This window comes from Gobio gobio (genome assembly GCF_949357685.1).
Source record: "Gobio gobio genome assembly, chromosome: 14".
Lineage (NCBI taxonomy): Eukaryota > Metazoa > Chordata > Actinopteri > Cypriniformes > Gobionidae > Gobio > Gobio gobio.
Genome location: NC_137107.1, coordinates 5,024,646 through 5,042,388, shown reverse-complemented (window position 1 = coordinate 5,042,388; position 17,743 = coordinate 5,024,646). Strand labels below are relative to the sequence as shown.

General features: G+C 40.4%; 1 protein-coding gene across 2 annotated transcripts; it reads right to left on the bottom strand.

Moving 5' to 3' along the window:
- Positions 1 to 1,851: 1,851 nt before the first annotated feature.
- On the bottom strand, positions 1,852 to 16,872 carry LOC307137658 (NHS-like protein 2). 2 transcript variants are annotated; one of them, XM_079835470.1, is made up of 4 exons: positions 16,451 to 16,872; positions 11,674 to 13,513; positions 9,477 to 9,615; positions 1,852 to 2,496 (listed from the first exon to the last, which is right to left on the bottom strand). In XM_079835470.1, exons 2-4 carry the CDS (start codon positions 13,442 to 13,444, stop codon positions 2,229 to 2,231), a joined length of 2,178 nt encoding a protein of 725 aa, XP_079691596.1. In that variant the 5' UTR covers positions 13,445 to 13,513; positions 16,451 to 16,872; the 3' UTR covers positions 1,852 to 2,228. The 2 variants fall into 2 exon arrangements, with proteins under 2 accessions (XP_079691596.1, XP_079691597.1); XM_079835471.1 differs by having other exon boundaries at positions 16,365 to 16,482.
- Positions 16,873 to 17,743: the final 871 nt, after the last annotated feature.

Below are 17,743 nucleotides of genomic sequence, written 5' to 3'. Positions count from 1 at the left end.
TTTTTTAAAAAGCACATGCACCATTAAAACACAATGTTACGAGTGAGCGAGCTGACTGAGACAAGATGGCCGCCAGGAGCAGACGTCCACCTCCATTGGCCAGCAGCGGACGAGACATCTAGCCTTTATTATGTATATATATGGTTTGACACGTGATCCGAATCATGAATCGACTCCCTGATTCATAACGCTTCTAAGCTTCATGAGGCCGTGTTTTGAAATCGGTCATCACTATATAAGTCGTTATTTAGGTTCTCGCCTCTTCATAAAGTTATTGTAGAGCCACTGTAGTGAGATGGACTTTGTAACGACGTCTTTAGTGTCTTTTAAGGGTCTTGAGAGTGTAAAGTGTGTCAATGGAGGCCTTTCAGAGCATCAGATTTACACTAAAATATCTTCATTTGTGTCTGAAGATGAACGGAGGTCTGACGGGTGTCCAACGACATGAGGGTAAGTCATTAATGACAGAATTTTCATTTTTGGGTGATTTTCATTTTTGAATCCATTCAGCCGATCTCCGGGTCTGGCGGTAGCACTTTTAGCATAGCTTAGCATAGATCATTGAATCTGATTAGACCGTTAGCATCTCGCTCAGAAATGACCAAAGAGTTTCCATATGTAAAACTTGACTCTTCTGTAGTTCCATCGTGTACTAAGACCAACGGAAAATGAGAAGTTGTGATTTTCTGGGAACTATACTCTCATTCCTGCGTAATGATCAAGAGCTGAGAGCCGCCCCGTGAGTGCAGCGGCGCAGTAATATAACTCCCCTAGGTCACATCTCTGTCTGTATATTTATGCATTCTGCCTTATTTACACTGTTAAAGAGTTGATTCTCATGATAAACACAATAAAAAGAAAACGAGTTGGACATATGACGGAGTATTTCTGTGCCAAATACACTCCTTCAGGATTCAAACAAAGTTTTTTTCCGAGTATGGCCCTATATCATAAAGGGCAAAATCCCTTGTATGGGCACTTCTCTAGGATGAACACACACACACACACACACACACCAGAGCGAGAGCAAGAGTGCGGCGGCGCTGGCGTTGTGTTTTCAAGATCAACAAAGTCACTAAAGAAGTGTGTGTGTGTCAGCTCCACAAATAACCCAGCGTTAAGGGGACAGTGATGCAGTTTGTGTTCCCGGAGTTCTGCAAGTGTGTGTGTGTGTGTTCCCGGAGTTCTGTGAGTTTGTGTGTGTTCCCGGAGTTCTGCAAGTGTGTGTGTGTGTGTGTGTGTTCCCGGAGTTCTGTGAGTGTGTGTGTGTTCCCGGAGTTCTGCAAGTGTGTGTGTGTGTGTGTTCCCGGAGTTCTGTGAGTGTGTGTGTGTTCCCGGAGTTCTGTGAGTGTGTGTGTGTTTGTGTTCCCGGTCATGAGTGGAAACCCCAGGCGTGAGTGAAACTGATCAAATGTGTGTGTTTGGTTGGCAATCGGAGTTTAAGTGCATATAATGTGAACAACACCAACATATAGAGAATCGAGAGTTATCCAGGGTGTGTGTGTGTGTGTGTGTCTCTCTCTTTAGCTCCGCCCACTGGCCGCCTCCACGGACTCGGCTGTTTTCAGAAAGAATCGGTACTTTTATAAATATGATCAAACTAAAGACTCTTTGGACATATAAAGTATGCAAATACTACTCTATAGATACTCAAGATTAACATGAGACTGGCAGAAACTGTGTGTGTGTGTGTGTGTGTGTGTGTGTGTGTGTGTGTGTGTGTGTTATGAACCCTTTAAGCATGTTCCATCATCTTCATGCAAACACATCTTGTGTTGAGGATGGGTTGTCTAACACAGACGTACAAGGAAGTTGAACATGTTGTAAGAAACACAGAAACAAGCAGGAGTTACTTCTGAAAAGCGCTTTAATACACAGAACATGTGCAGATCTACAGCAGCAGAGTTGAAAACAGTCATTGATATAATAATCTGCTTCGATATGGAAGCCCAAACACAACCAGTTATGCTTTAATATTCAGCCGCTTTATGACAAGAACTGTAATATTTTCTCAAGATAGCATCTCAACTCTTAAAACATTAATATTTACATGAACACATAGAGATATATTTGAAGATATATTGATTTCGGTTCTTGGTGTTCTGCTTCAGATCCTCTTCAGAACAAAAGCAAACATCTACAGCTGGGATTTTCGGATGCTTTGACATTGTTTCGGAAGCGTTGTGGTGGCGAACTGGTTTGGACGTGATGGGAAAGAAACCCATCCTCTATGGGCGGTGTGACTGGACATAGCTGTGTTTGCAGTGTGTGATGTTTTCTGCGATGGTCACTGAGGGCTTGGAGCTTCTGAGGAGCTCTGTGGCCGAGATGCGCTCCCCACAGCCGGCCTTGGCGCTTCTGGTCCTCCTCAGGAAAGCCATGAAGTTGTCGTTTTGGGAGCTGGTCTTGGAGGCTCCGCTGCCCAGAGTCTGAGTGCCGGCGTCCCCTGGCTTATTCTCAAAGGAGTCCTTGCGGCCCAGGAGCTTCCTCTTAGACCTGCGGAAACGCCAAACCATTTATAAAAGAGCCCAAAGCTGGAGCCAACATCAAAACAAGACTGGAGCTGGACTGGGAACTAGACCATTCTGTACACTCTAAAAAATGCTGGGTTAAAAACAACCCAAGTTGGGTTGGAAATATAAAAAACTCAGCGGTTGGGTTATTTTAACCCAGTGAATGGGTTGTTTTTACTCAGTGATTGGGTTGTTTTTACTCAGCAATTGGGTTGTTTTAACACAGCGGTTGGGTTATTTTAACCCTGTGAATGGGTTGTTTTAACTCAGCGATTGGGTTGTTTTAACACAGCGGTTGGGTTGTTTTAACACAGTGATTGGGTTATTTTAACCCTGTGAATGGGTTGTTTTAACTCAGCGATTGGGTTATTTTAACCCAGTGAATGGGTTGTTTTAACTCAGCGATTGGGTTATTTTAACCCAGTGAATGGGTTGTTTTAACTCAGCGATTGGGTTATTTTAACCCAGTGAATGGGTTATTTTAACACAGCGATTGGGGTATTTTAACCCAGTGAATGAGTTGTTTATACTCAGCGATTAGGTTGTTTTAATCCAGCGGTTGGGTTGTTTTAACACAGCGATTGATTGGGTTATTTTAACCCAGTGAATGGGTTGTTTTAACACAGCGATTGGGTTGTTTTAACCCAGTGATTGGGTTGTTTTAACTCAGCGATTGGGTTGTTTTAACACAGCGGTTGGGTTGTTTTAACACAGTGATTGGGTTATTTTAACCCTGTGAATGGGTTGTTTTAACTCAGCGATTGGGTTATTTTAACCCAGTGAATGGGTTGTTTTAACTCAGCGATTGGGTTATTTTAACCCAGTGAATGGGTTATTTTAACACAGCGATTGGGGTATTTTAACCCAGTGAATGAGTTGTTTATACTCAGCGATTAGGTTGTTTTAATCCAGCGGTTGGGTTGTTTTAACACAGCGATTGATTGGGGTATTTTAACCCAGTGAATGGGTTGTTTTTACTCAGCGCTTGGGTTGTTTTAACCCAGCAATTGGGTTGTTTTAATCCAGCGTTTGGGTTGTTTTAACACAGCGATTGATTGGGTTATTTTAACCCAGTGAATGGGTTGTTTTAACCCAGCGATTGGGTTGTTTTAACCCAGCGATTGGGTTCTTTTAATCCAGCAGTTGGGTTGTTTTAACACATCGATTGATTGGGTTATTTTAACCCAGTGAATGGGTTGTTTTAATCTAGCGGTTGGGTTGTTTTAACACAGCGATTGGGTTGTTTTAACTCAGCGGTTGGGTTGTTTTAACACAGCGATTGGGTTGTTTTAACTCAGCGGTTGGGTTGTTTTAACACAGCAATTGTGTTGTTTTAACACAAGGTTAAAAGAACCGAATCACTGGGTTAAAACAATCCAATCAATCGCTGGGTTAAAACAACCCAATCGCTGGGTTAAAACAAACCAATCACATTCTAAAATTCTGGAATCGGATACTTGTTAATAAATGTAAATTAAAATTCCTCTTATCGATTCCTTTGTTTGTTCATTTTAATATGACTAAACCAATGAAACGCAAGAAGACGCGCACGCTGTTTTCTTTTTGTGCTGCACAGAAAGCCGCACTCATACTGGGTTTAAAAAACCTTTGAGGTTCCTTCCTAAAAGCCATCGGTATAGTTTTATGCACAAAAAAACATTTAAACTGTTAGATAAATTGTAAGTGTGACATTATAAATACAACATATTGTTTCCAAACATAAAAACCCCTGCTGTACGTGATACTGAACTGAGTTCTCTTCTACATCTTTTTGCACTTGAACGGACAAATACACACAAAAATATGTCAAAATATCCTCGTAAACACAGTCAGTTATCTCTTAAAGGATTAGTTCACTTTTAAATCAACTTTTGCTGATCATTTACTCGCCCCCATGTCATCCAAGATGTCCATGTTTTTCTTTCTGCAGTCGAAAAGAAATTAAGGTTTTGGAGGAAAACATTCCAGGATTTTCCTCCATATAATGGACTTCAATGGGCTCCAAACGGTTCAAGGTCCAAATGACAGTTTCAGTGCAGCTTTTCAGTTTCAGTGCAGTTAAGAGGTAAAATAGTAGCATAAATACTGCTGGGTTTCTCTCAGAAACTGATGGTTTGGCTAGATAAGACCCTTATTCATCATCTGGTGTCGTTTAAAGCCCTTTGAAGATGCACTGAAACTGTCATTTGGACCTTGAACCGTTTGGAGCCCATTGAAGTCCATTATATGGAGTCCTGGAATGTTTTCAATAAAAATCTAAATTTCTTTTCGACTGCAGAAAGAAAGACATGGACATCTTGGATGACATGGGGGTGAGTAAATTATCAGCAAAAGTTTATTTAAAAGTGAACTAATCCTTTAAGTGAACGTAAACAGTTGAGAAAGACGCGTGTGTATCAGTATAATGGATCCGTGCAGCTCTTAAAGAGACAGAAGTCTAATATTCATGCTGCCATCTCTATAATTAACATTTGTACAACAGTTCTTTCTGGTTCTTAAATCTGATTGGCTGAGAGCCTTTTCCACCCGTGCGATGTTAAATTAAGTTTCATAGCTTTATATTTAGGCTATATTTATCTTGAATCCTGTACTGCTTTTGTACATTTGACTGAATTGTTTGCTTGTGTTTATTTCCTGTTGTCTTTTATAATGGCTGTTGTTGTTCAGTTAAATATTGTTGTTCAATAAATGTTATTTTATGTAAATAATATGCCGTATTTGGTGTTGAGAAAGGGTCCGTTAGTGATTGTGAAATGGACTTCAGTGAAAGTTATAGATGGAGGCAAAGACTGTCTTTATGAGGGAGTCAGAACAAGGAAGTTTGTTTTAGCGCCATCATGGGAAATCTTTTGAAAGTTAAACCGATTTTTAAATTATTATAATGGATATAATATTATGGACATCGACCTGGAGAATGAATGCTGTATCAGATGCAGATAATACACTCGTTTGGTCAATCTCTTTCTCTCTCTCATAATACTCTACATAATACAATAATCTTCAATGAAGCGACTCAGCGTTCCTTCGTTACTAGTTTTAAAGGTGCAGTGTGTAAGTTTTAGCGGCATCTAGTGGTGAGGTTGTGAATTGCATCCCCCGCCCCTTTCGAAGCACATAGAGGAGCTACGGTGGCCAACACAGGACAAAGATGTCGACGTCTAAGACAGCAGAGAGTAGCTAGCGCTCTGCAGTTTGTCCCTTTAGGGCCACTGTAGAAACATGGCCGCGCAAAATGGGACTGCACTGTAGATAGAAACGGCTCATTCTAAGGTCTTTATACACCACTGAAAACATAGTTATGGATATTATATTGCATTTCTGTCAATATATCCTCGTAAATATTACACACTGCACCTTTAAAGTGATGTTTTAGAATCAGTAACGGAGGCTTGGGCTCGACTGTCAAACTGTCCGATTTGAATCCGTGGCGGTATATATGTAACTATATTTCTAATGTATATTTTATTCATAAAGTGCAGTGTTGTTTTGCATTTGATCACAGTTTCTGTACCCAAAGACCTGGAAATCTTAAAACACTGTTTATTTCAATCGTATCTTTGTTGAGGTGTATTAATTTGTTCATTAGTTTTTTTTGAGTGTTTATTTGTCTTTAAAAATGCTTGAAATATAATAAATTAGGCTAGTTGTTTTTGCTGTGGTATTTTTAAGCAACCATTGAATGGAATAACACAAAATAGGTATCAATTCAAGCTTAGAAACTCAGATTCTTTATGCATCAAACCATTTTGATCAACTCTTAAAGGTCCCATGGCATGGATTTTTTATTTTATTTTATAAGGTATTCTGAGGTGTACTTATATTGTTAGTATGATTTTTACATCATAAAATGTCATAATTTAGAAATAAAAGGCAATTTTTCTATACTGATGTTTGCCCTCTGGCTGAATGCCCTGTTTCAAGGGGTGTGTCTGCTGTGAGACTTCAGTGAAAACGCCCACTGTTGTGATTGGCTGACATCTTTGCATTTGAAATGAGTGTTAGATCTTGTAGCGGAGGGGGCGTGGTTTAACGAGGTCTATGAGGCACGAGCCTGCCAGAGGAACGGATGTCACTTCTCATCAGTTCTCTCAGCACGTCTCAGTTCAGTGAACTGTTGGATTTACAGCATATACTTCAGGTTATTAGTTTATTTCTAGTCGGAGGGACTGTCACTCATGTCAGAAAGTTAGTAACTTTAGTAAATTATGGATCAGCGCTGACTCGAGACGCGAACCGTTTAGAACGATTCAGTCCGATTTGGTGAACTGGTTCGACCGGTTCACTAAAAAGAACCGGTTCAAAAGAACGTATCGTTTGCGAACCGGACATCAATGGACCAGAGGCGGAGCGATTGCTAACAAAGTGATATTGTACTAGTTGTGAGAGGTTTCAGCGCTGTGAGTTTATTGTGTTTGTATCTGAGAGCTCTGAATAAACACAAGTCTCAGTCACGCCGACCCGTCTTCCTCCTTATTCCAACTTTGTAACACATGTAATGTACCATTACAGGAGATGAACGAGTTACGAGTAAGTGTTGATTATAGCATTATTTTGAGATATTTTCCTATCATATGAAAGGCGTCAGTGACGCGCATTGAGTACACAGCGCAAACAAAGACACAACAGCAGTAATCGAATGTAATCCAGTTTATTGTGGGGAAAGCTGGCTAGCCTAGCCGGATACCCTCACGCTTACCCCCCTTCTGCTTAATCTCGCGCCGCGTTTGGCGCCTCCGCTGTGGGCCAGATGCAGTACTGGGGGTCGGGGATGTTGAAGGCCGAGCTTCGGCGTGCGTGAGGACGTACAAAAACACTGACTCACAAGATAGAAAACACCGTTCTGTCGGGAGAGAGAGAAGCCGCAGCACGAATAATACAGTTCTGTGTGAACTTGAATAATTAACTACACATCAGAAATCACTGATCACAGATCAGAAGGAACTGAAAAGAGACTTGTGTTTTCATTTGTACATCCAAACACTGAGAAGCATTCACTCGTTCACAAGCCATGATCTCTCCAGGACAAATATAACGCTTGCATGGGCGTGCCAAATTCTCTGGGCGGGGGAAGGGGAGGTAACCGTTCCTGTTATGACATCATAACAGGAAAATTCAAGATCAGCTCGTCTGAGCGCTCATTTTCTCAAAGGCAGAGAAAGACACCCAGAACTCGGTTTACACCCATCAAAATGTCTAGCCACTTGGGGACAATATTCAGGCTAGGGGAACTCATATTAATGTTGAAAAACCTCATAAAATGAAAATGTCATGCCATGGGACCTTTAACTAATGCTGAGGAGTCTCTCTAAACCGCCAGCGAATGCCAACTAGCTACGGAAAAAATTAATAATCATATTTTGATCAGAGTCTTATGTAGCGTTCACGCCAGACGCGAATGACGCAAATAATTTGTGCTACTCATGCAGTGACATTCACTTCACAACAGACATAAATTCACCTCATGGGAGGGGCTTCTGCCAGCGGCTCGTCTCGTTGAGAAATGGCTGACATGGGCTGTGTTCACACGTCTTTTTTGTTAAAATTCTACCTTAGTGTGTGACAAAATGTAGTTTTAAGACTTTTTCAGGCGATAAGTTGTTTAAAGCTCAAATCTGTGGTTTATTTATAAAGAGAGCGCCTATTTGAACATGTGATCTGGCGTTTTCGGAGTTGTGAGCTCCAGCGGATCAGCCCTGGCAAATCGTTTAGGCTGAGGGCAAAGTGAAGTTTCATTACTTTTTTATTTTTAGGCTATAAATTTACGTTACCGTTGTAGCCGACTAGCACTGACTTTGAATGTTTGACTGAATTGTTTGCTTTATTTCATGTTTAGCTTCTTATACCTTTTACTTTTACTTTTGTATTATTGATCATACAAAAACTTGCATTTAACTAAAAGAGACTGGGTTGTGTTTCATGTCATTTAATGTCACAGTGATAATCATATGCACACTTGTCTGAACCAGATATTAATATACAGATTTTCTCCTCATTGTTGTCACTACTAGGGCAAGCTCCTGATTGGTTAACGCGGCGTAAATATCCGCCAAAGTTCAGATTTTTCAACTTGAGCGATTCGCACCATTTGCACAAATAACATGTCAAATGCTCAATTCACGTGAATCGCACCGCAGAATGTCTATTTGTATTGTCTTTGCATTGACTTAACATGTAAATCACTCGCGCGAATCGCGTCATTCGCATCCGGTGAGAACGCACCATTAGAGCTCTGAACTTTACAATGACTGTAGACAATTTGATTAACTCCTAAGTGTAGTGTAGAGTGATTTGCTTATAAATAAAACATTTTTTTTCTTAATTTTCTTAGACGGGACAGATCCGGGTCACATCTGGCACTTGTGGATTCAACGGGTACCAGATGTGGGCCGGATCTGTCGTTTTTTCATCCGTGTCATTTGAAAGGTCTGCTTGAATACATCAAGCATTATTGTTTTGGGCTTTGACTAAACTTGAGCGAGTTTTTGTATGTGAAGCCCTGCATGACCCATATGCAAATAATATACAAATGCTGCATTTATGTCACGTTTTCACTCATAACTTGATTGCGTCAATCACGAGATATTCCTCACAGAGGAACAACAAAAATACTACCTTGGTTCCAAACGCTGTTACTTTTGATTAGTTTATGCAATTTGACCCAGATGCAGCTCACATGTAGGGGAACTTCACCAAAAAAAGAATTGTCCTCCTACCTTATTTCCTTCTTGAGTTATTGCATGTCAAATAAGAAAGATATGTAAAAATTATAATAAAAAATTATTAAAAATGCCTTCAGGGCTTAAAGGGCTAAACGTTCCTTGTGTAAGTGCTCTTTAGCCTGCTGGTTTTTGTTCATGGTATTCAGCTACTGTTAAATATTTTGCAAAAAGACAGAATAAATGTGATTTCTGAACTGAAATTAGGAATCGGAATCATTAAAATTCAATAGATACCCAACCCTACCTGTGAATTATGGTGAATAGATCCTCCGTTGTTTGAGATTTGGACTTGTAAAGAAATACATCATCTTCCTCTCCTACTAACTGCAGAGGTCCAAGGTCGGGCATTCGGTCCCTCTTCTCTACATCGTATGTTGGATGATCTGTTGACATGAGACGGCAATTGATTATATGGGAGTTTCAGGGCTCCAGACTCACATTAGAGAGCAGTGGCACCTGATTTGGTGGCGCTGGTGGAAAATGTATCATGAAGTTAATTTAAAGGTGCACTATGTAAAATTTTTTCAGTAAAATACCCCAAAAAAACCTCGGGCCAGTGTTATATATTTCGTTCAGTTGAGTACTTGCAATATCCCAAATGTTTCCAACTATTTGTAAATCGTGAGAAAATTGCTATTTTACCCGAGGAACCGGGACGTGTGAGGGCGTGGCCTGTCGATGGCGTCATATCTTATTAACAATCGCTCCAGCGGTTCTTCAGCTCCACAACACTCGGTCCTGCTCTGCTTCACTACAGTAATGTTAATAATCATATCAACATGATTTCTGCCCGAGTCCTATCCCGATTCTTTCCCACCGGCTGAGGTGAAGACCACATGTCCCAAGATTCTGCGCTCAAACGCGACGTCATCAAACTACGCCTTTGTTTTGAACAGGCGACCTCTAGCGGATGGAAAAGTTACATAGTGCACCTTTAATCATAAAATTACTATTGTATTGCATTGTTTTGTTAATAAGTGCAGTTACTAATAATATTACGTGTTTGTTTATTGGACATTTAACAGTCAAGCGCTGAGCTTAAATTGATATGAAGAAAAAATTAACTTTTATTAACAACAATAATGTGCAAAAACCTCATTTTTATAGGGAAAATGTAAATATTCTTCTCTTATTAAATGTGCCATTGTTCTTTTATAGTCTCACACTGAACTGGCCGACAGCTTCAGTGATTATTTAAAGAGCTCTTTACTTTTTTCTGTGTATTTCAGTCACAAATCGACAAAAAGTCTTCCTACTTTTTCCCCATATATTAGGAAAGGGGAGTGGAAATGGCTAATAAGTCAATAAGTGCTCCTTTGCTGCCATCTACTGGTTATAGTGGGCATTTCATGTCCTTTTTTAAAAAAAATAAAGGTGTAAGTTTTCCTACACCTTTAAACTTTTAGTTTTACAAATCATCACATTAAAAACAAATAACATTAAAACTGGATAATATTTAGAGCTTTTAAGTGACGTAAAAGTGCTTGAATTTCACCCTCAGAAGGTTGTACGAACCCTGAGATGAATAATGTAAAAAAACAAAACAAAACAAAAATTAGACAATTTCTGCCACAATACCATGGTTACAGTTAGAGTTACTACAGTAAATCATGGTGAATGTTGGTGATTTGTGGACTGAAACCCCTTAACTTTATTCATGGCTCAATGCTTCTCCTTTATTTCATGTATAGCTTATTATATCTTTTACTTATACGTTTGTATTATTGATCATACATAAACTTGCATTTAACAAAAAGAGACTGGGTTGTGTTTCATGTCATTTAATATCACAGTGATAACCATATGCACACTTGTCTGAACCAGATATTAATATACAGATTTTCTCCTCCTCATTGTCTCAGAATCACGCGTCAGTGATTATTAAAGGAGCTCTTTACTTTTTTCTGTGTATTTCAGTCACAAATCGACGAGAAGTCTTCCTACTTTTTTTCCATATATTAGGAAAGGGGAGTGAAAATGGCTGTGACGTAAGAGCTTTTAAGTGACGTAAAAGTGCTTGAATTTCACCCTCAGAAGGTTGTACGAACCCTGAGATGAATAATGTAAAAAACCCAAAAAACATTAGACAATTTCTGCCACAATACCATGGTTACAGTTAGAGTTACTACAGTAAATCATGGTGAATGTTGGTGATTTGTGGACTGTAACCCCTGAACTTTATTCATGGCTTAATGCTACTCCTGGTCTCCATGTCAGCTCTGTTTTATCTGATACCTGTGGTTTATAACCACATTATAACACCATATTGATGTTTCTCATATGTAACAGAAATGGCAGCTCTTATCAGTTGGGCCCCAGTGTGACCTCTAACAAAATTTAGTTGCACCCGCTGGAAAAAAAAGGTTGCAAAATGCCACCATTTAGTCTCAGTCTGGAGCCCTGAGTTTCACAAAACGAAAGATGAATTTCAGTTCTCTTACCTGGTGCTCTTGAGTGCTGTTGCTCAGTGACCGAAGGGTAAGTTGGAATGACGCCATACAACGTGACATGATATTGACTCGCAGAGGTTGGAGACTTCGGAGACTTGCAGAGTTTAGATGGAGACTGGGCTTCGTCTGGGCTCTTCATAGCGGCTGAGTTGTGATAAAGCGAATGGTCCACTGCGGGAGTCTTTGCCAGAGGCGGTGGTGGGGCTCGTCTCTTCTTGTAAAGTTGGTTGCAATTGGTTGTGTTGAAGGGGACCACATTTGGATTCTGTGGCTCAAAAGTGCATGGCTGACGGGGTTGCCCTTGCAAAAAAAGCTGCCTCTGATGATGTGCTTGTTCAATACTCTGTGATGGTAGAGTCCCTGTGGGTTTTGCTTTGTTAATCATTGCGTAAACGTCTTCCGATCTTTCACTGGCGATGACCGTTGTCGGTTCTGGAGCAGATGCCGCTCCAAGATGTGGCTGTACCATGGTATTGGGTGGCCATTTATTTCTCTGAGGCTTCGGAGCCACCGGTGGTTTGGCTTTATGGTTGTGCGTAGGGCTTAAAGAGTTTCCCACCTCCTCCTCGATAATGTCCGCCGTAGCTTCCTGAGCATTCTCGAGATCCGAGCTGCTGACCGCCCGTAAACGGACGCTGTTCAGGTCCTCTTGAGTAACCACAGGCATTATAAACATGCTGTTACTCATCCTTTGCTTGGGTCTGGTGGCTTCAGTAGTGTCCGAGTAGCGGCGATTCACTTTCGGCTGAACTGCGGAAGGCTCTGGATCTGGAGTGTGTTGCTGAAACTCAGGAAGCTGAAGAGAGAGCCTCGCGTTGCGGTTTCTCACCCTTTGGCCTGGAATAATGCCGGAAGGCTTATGGCGCATTCTACAGGACAGGACTGACTGAGTGGGCGTTTCACACTGGCTTGCGTAGCCGCTCGATGGAGAGTTGCGTTTGGAAGGTGATGAGATGGAGGGCTGGGAGGGGGATGAGTGAGAAGAGGATGGGGAGGTGTTTATTTCAGAAGAGGTACCTTCATTTACAGGAGTTGCCATGGAGGGGCCTAGGCCCGACTTGCACGGTTCGCTGGATCGAAGCTCGTTTAGTGCTCTGTGACAGGAGACGGTTTTAAGGGCAGCCTTGCCCGGTGCCTCAGCGGTGGGAGTTGGTTTCTTGCACTTGCCAACGTCTTCCTTCGAGGTTGGAATGAGATCTGGCAGTATCTTGATGCTTTGGCCGACTTTTAAGAGGTGAAATCCCTGTTTCTTGTGTTCCGCTGCGAGCCTTTGCAGGGACACCGTTCGTACAGGTGGAGCTGGTTTCCTTTTGGCCTTCTTGAGGACAATGCTCCGGGATCTGGACCGTGGTACCGCGTCTGGAAGTCGATCTCCCCTCCGCGCAGAGGTGCTGTCGCTCCCACTGTCCTCCGAGCTGCTGCTGGGATATGAAAGCGCGTAGCTTTCGCACCGGCGTCGGGCCACACCTGGGTTGGAATTGGCGGCGGTGGAAAGCGACAAGGAGCGCCTGTGGAGCTCTATGTTACTGGTTGGCCTACTCCTACGCTCTTTCCTCTGGGAGCTCACGCCGTCTTTATCTCGTCTCGAGTTGGTGGGTGATGCCTGGCTCGGCTCCTCTGGATCCTGGAACTGTGGAGGGGGTTTGATCACGTCAGGTGCCATCAGAAAGGAGTTCACGCTATCATCCCACTCGGCGGAAAAGGTGGAAACGTTTGGGCCGCACCAGCCCTGGGCGGCACAAACCAGGGTTGTGTTTTCCATCTTCGATTTCAGTACTTTCTCGTGAGATATTCCATCGGCTCCTTCAAGCTATTCTTGAAAACACACAACCTGCACGGGGAAAGAGAAAGAAGAATTCAATGCAGGGCTGTGATGTTGGCTGAATCTCTTTCCCACTAAAAATATCACTGGGTGACATCACTGTCCAAATGCTCCAAACAGAGCGGACTAAAAACTGTGGAAGGGAAAATCTGCCCATCTCAGTCTTTGTTTGGCACATGAGTGGGTGTTTGCCATGGCAACAGTTACCTGTTCATCCATATAGCGACTCAAGAGAAATCTCCACTGTATGTACACACGCGTTTATGGCTCTCAGAAGAGTGGCGAAAGACAACTGAATGCATTTCAAAATGAGATGCTTTGATAATTTACACCAAAGTTAGTAGTTACATACTGTACACTATCAGAAAAAAAGGTACAAAAGCTGTCACCCTTTCAAAAGATACACCATTGTACCTGAAGAGTGCATATTAGTACCTCAAAGGTACATATTGCTACCAAAACTGTACATATTAGTACCTTTTGAAAGGGTAGCCTACTCTCCCAATGACTGCTTTTGTACCTTTTTCCTGAGAGTGTGGGAATGTCATTTTATTGAAAGTAAGGTTACTATATCATCTTGACAAAAGTGATCTGAAACAGTTTGGTCTTTGTGGTTATCTTCTCTGAAAGTTGTTAATAAGAGAAAAAGAGACATTTCTAGCTATCAAAGTGATCTTGTGAATTCTTCTCCTTGTGCTTCCCAAGGGCCTTGGACGAAATGAACATCTTCATTATTCACCCCTTAACTGCCTTTTCCCCCTATCACATATTTTATTAATTATCATAAATTAGGTATCATTCGAAAGCTCACAACCTTAGCATTCGTCCTGTTAAAAGCAGTTTGAAATCGGACGTTGCGTTTCCATGGAAACATTCCTAGTGGGCGGTGTCATGTTTCATCTTACACAATTTACTACACTATTTTATAATCAACTTTTTCTAATCTTAGCCAAACATATTGTTGGAAAGGTCTGAGACTCAATGTTCCATATTTGTTGGTAGAAGGGATATTGTGACAGAAATGTATTAATTTGTGACAGGAGAACGCGTAAAAAAAGTTTAAATGGAATGTGGGTGACACCGGTGGCTATTTTTGGTATAGCGCCTAAACAAAATCTCATAGAAACGTCAATTTTTGTGATATTAACTTCAAATTTGGAACGCAACTTGATTAGACATATGACTTTTTATGGAAGCTCGTTTCCACCACTGAATAAAAAATGAAAAAGGTAATTGCGACTTTTAATCTCACAATTCTGACAATTGTGAGTTTACATATTGTAAATATGACTTTTTTTCAGAATTGCGTCATATAAACTCACAATTGCGAGTTACTAAATCCAATTCTGAAGGGAATACGTTTTTTTTTTCTTGCACACTGCAAAAAAAATGCTTTTCTTATTTAGTGTTTTTGTCTCGTTTCCAGTCCCAATATCTAAAAATTCTTAAATCAAGATGCTTTTACTAAATAAGGGAAACGACATAAGAAATGTTTTCCGGAAAATCAAATCAAAATGAAGTGAGTTTTTGCTTAAAACAAGCCAAATTATCTGCCAATGGGATAAGAAAAAGAAAAAATAATCTTGTTTCTGTTTGAAATCTGGTTTCTGTCCCAAACAACAACAACAACAAAACATTTCTTACCCCATTGGCAGATATTTTTGTCTGTTTTAAGCAAAATCTCACTTCACTTTCACCTTTTTTACATTTTTCATTTCACTTATCTAGTAAAAGCATCTTGATATAAGATTTTTTTGATATTTCGACTGGAAACAAGACAAAAATACTAAAAAAGAAAATAATTTTTTGCAGTGCATTATATCATCATATAGTCAGATTTGCAAGATGTAAACTCACAATTGCAAGAAAAAAGTCAGAAATTAGATAAAAAGTCAGAATTGCCTGATAATATTATCTTTTAAATAGTTTTATTCCGAGACGGAAACAAGCTTCCACAGATTTTACAGCATTTTCAAAAGAAAAAATATTTTCTAAAATATATATTTTTTGTATAAAATAAAAAAATGTTTAGTACAGTACATTTGCTTTACAAACTTCTACAACTTTTTTTACTCTTTCCTTTTTGAAGTGCTATCCCTTCAGCGTTGTCAACCCGAAAGAATTCACGAATCGCAACCATCTAGTGCATTTCCATGTCCCTGCTCAAAAAGGAGGTGTGACAGTTGAAGGGTTAATATAAAATTAATGGAGTGATGATGTCATGTGACACGTCATTGCTGGAAAAATAACAAAAACAGAATATCTGCACTCGCTGGAATGACTCATGATTTATTCAAAACATAAAAAAAGTCGATTTACTCGTGAAATTTATTCCAAGTATCTCAGACAGCCAAACCCACCATACGCCAGCGTCCATTATATAACCAATGCTAAAAACATAGTAAAATATAAAACCTCTCAGATACAGTGTGTGTGAGGATGCTCAAACGCCATAAGAAAACGAAGCCTATCCCAGCGCTTATGATGAAAAATGAGACTTGTGGAGCCAACTGAACACTCGCTCTGAAGATGATGCCACATGTTTACACCTGCTTTTCCATGGCCGGGATCTCAAACCCAGACAACCTGTCGCTCTGTGTTGATGATACGCAGCATTACTCGCATTAAAGTTGTCATGAGTGCCATTACCATAAAGAGATCTGTGGAGGATTGTCAAAATGTAACCATATTGATGCAAGTCGCCCAGCTGGAATAAACACGCGAAAATAAAACCCTACGAAAATGAACTGCGACTGGCATCGCACGGCCAAAGTCAGAGGTCACTCTATCAAAATGCACAGCTTTGCCGCAGATGACGAACAAAACGTCACACACAAAGGCACGAGATCGACCATCCAACCTTTAAATGCAGAAAAAAAGGAGATGTGAGGATGACCAAACCCAGCCGGCTCTCGAAAACATCCCATATTCTCCCCTTCGCCTTACCTTTCGCTCGCCTCGGAGACCGAGCCGTGCCTTCTGATGCCGTTCCCACTCGATCGCCGTCTCTCTCTCTCTCTCTGGCTCAACGCATTCACATGCTGTTGCCATGACGATAGGAAGTGGGCTGCTTGCTTCCTCCCCGAGTTCAAGTTCGTTGAATGCTGCGTGAAGATAGAGAGAGAGAGAGAGAGAGAGAGAGAGAGATATTACATAAACACCAAATCCTCAGAGACGCTGCTTGTCAAAAACACAGAGCCAGCATCGATCCTCAGCTAATGGTCACACTGTACTGTCAAATCTGCACTAAAATCCACTATGCATTGGTAATTACTCTGATTAATCAGATGTAATAACCCCACAGAAACGGCGCTTTCATAATTGATATTAAGAATGATGTTATGTAAGGTTAAGTGCGAACGCTGGATGAGACAGATGTGCAGCATTGCAGTGCAAGTCTGTTCCACCCATTTTCAGGAAGACTGCGAAACCGTCCATTGTTCTGCATTTTCCACATTTCAACAACAGAGGTGGTGTGAGTGCATGTTTGAAGAGGTGTGAAATATATAATCATTCCGGATTACACAACTCTGTTGCATAACAACAAGTGCATTTGATCGTAAAACTTCATGGTGATGTACGGTTGTGGCAATCCGAGCTCGGACCGGGGGGTTTTACTCGATGTTTGGGAATAGGCTCAATCAATTTGATTTATATAATCATTCAAAGAGGAGATCATCTTCTGCAAGATCTAAACACTGTACAATCCAACAGTTAAGACTTTTTTAGTAAACTTTACTTAATGTCCAATAATTTGTTGAACTTACTTCAAACAATTAAGTAATCTGAACTATTTGCATGCTATGCCTTCGTTACTTAGAAAACTCAAGTAAACATTACTTGACTGGTTTGAGTAACATTTTGCCAAAGCAAAAAAACAAGCAGGCGGACGGGCAAAGTGTGTTTGAGGTGGTGCAATTTTGTATTATTTTGTATTGACTTATCATCACTGATTTCCTCCACTTCCTCTCGCCATAATTGTGATCAGTGTTCCCTTTGGTTGGACTCTTGGAACTTCATTCATATTATAATAATTAACTTCCTATTAATGCAGCAATGCAACAAGAAATCATAGTTGTATGATTTCAAGAGAAGGGAAGTAATAAATATATATATATATATATATATATATATATATATATATATATATATATATATATATATATATATATATATATATATATATAAAATATTTGTCAATTAATGATGTAGAACATCACTATATTTAATGTCAAATAA

What these genes read in the sequence shown, in the direction of transcription:
- LOC307137658 (XM_079835470.1), bottom strand. Translation starts at nt 13,444, where the DNA reads ATGGAAAACACAACCCTGGTTTGTGCCGCCCAGGGCTGGTGCGGCCCA. An exon ending in ACAGCACTCAAGAGCACCAG is followed by an intron (nt 9,616 to 11,673) that starts GTAAGAGAACTG and finishes TCATGTCAACAG; the next exon opens with ATCATCCAACATACGATGTA. An exon ending in CTATTCACCATAATTCACAG is followed by an intron (nt 2,497 to 9,476) that starts GTAGGGTTGGGT and finishes GCGTTTCCGCAG; the next exon opens with GTCTAAGAGGAAGCTCCTGG.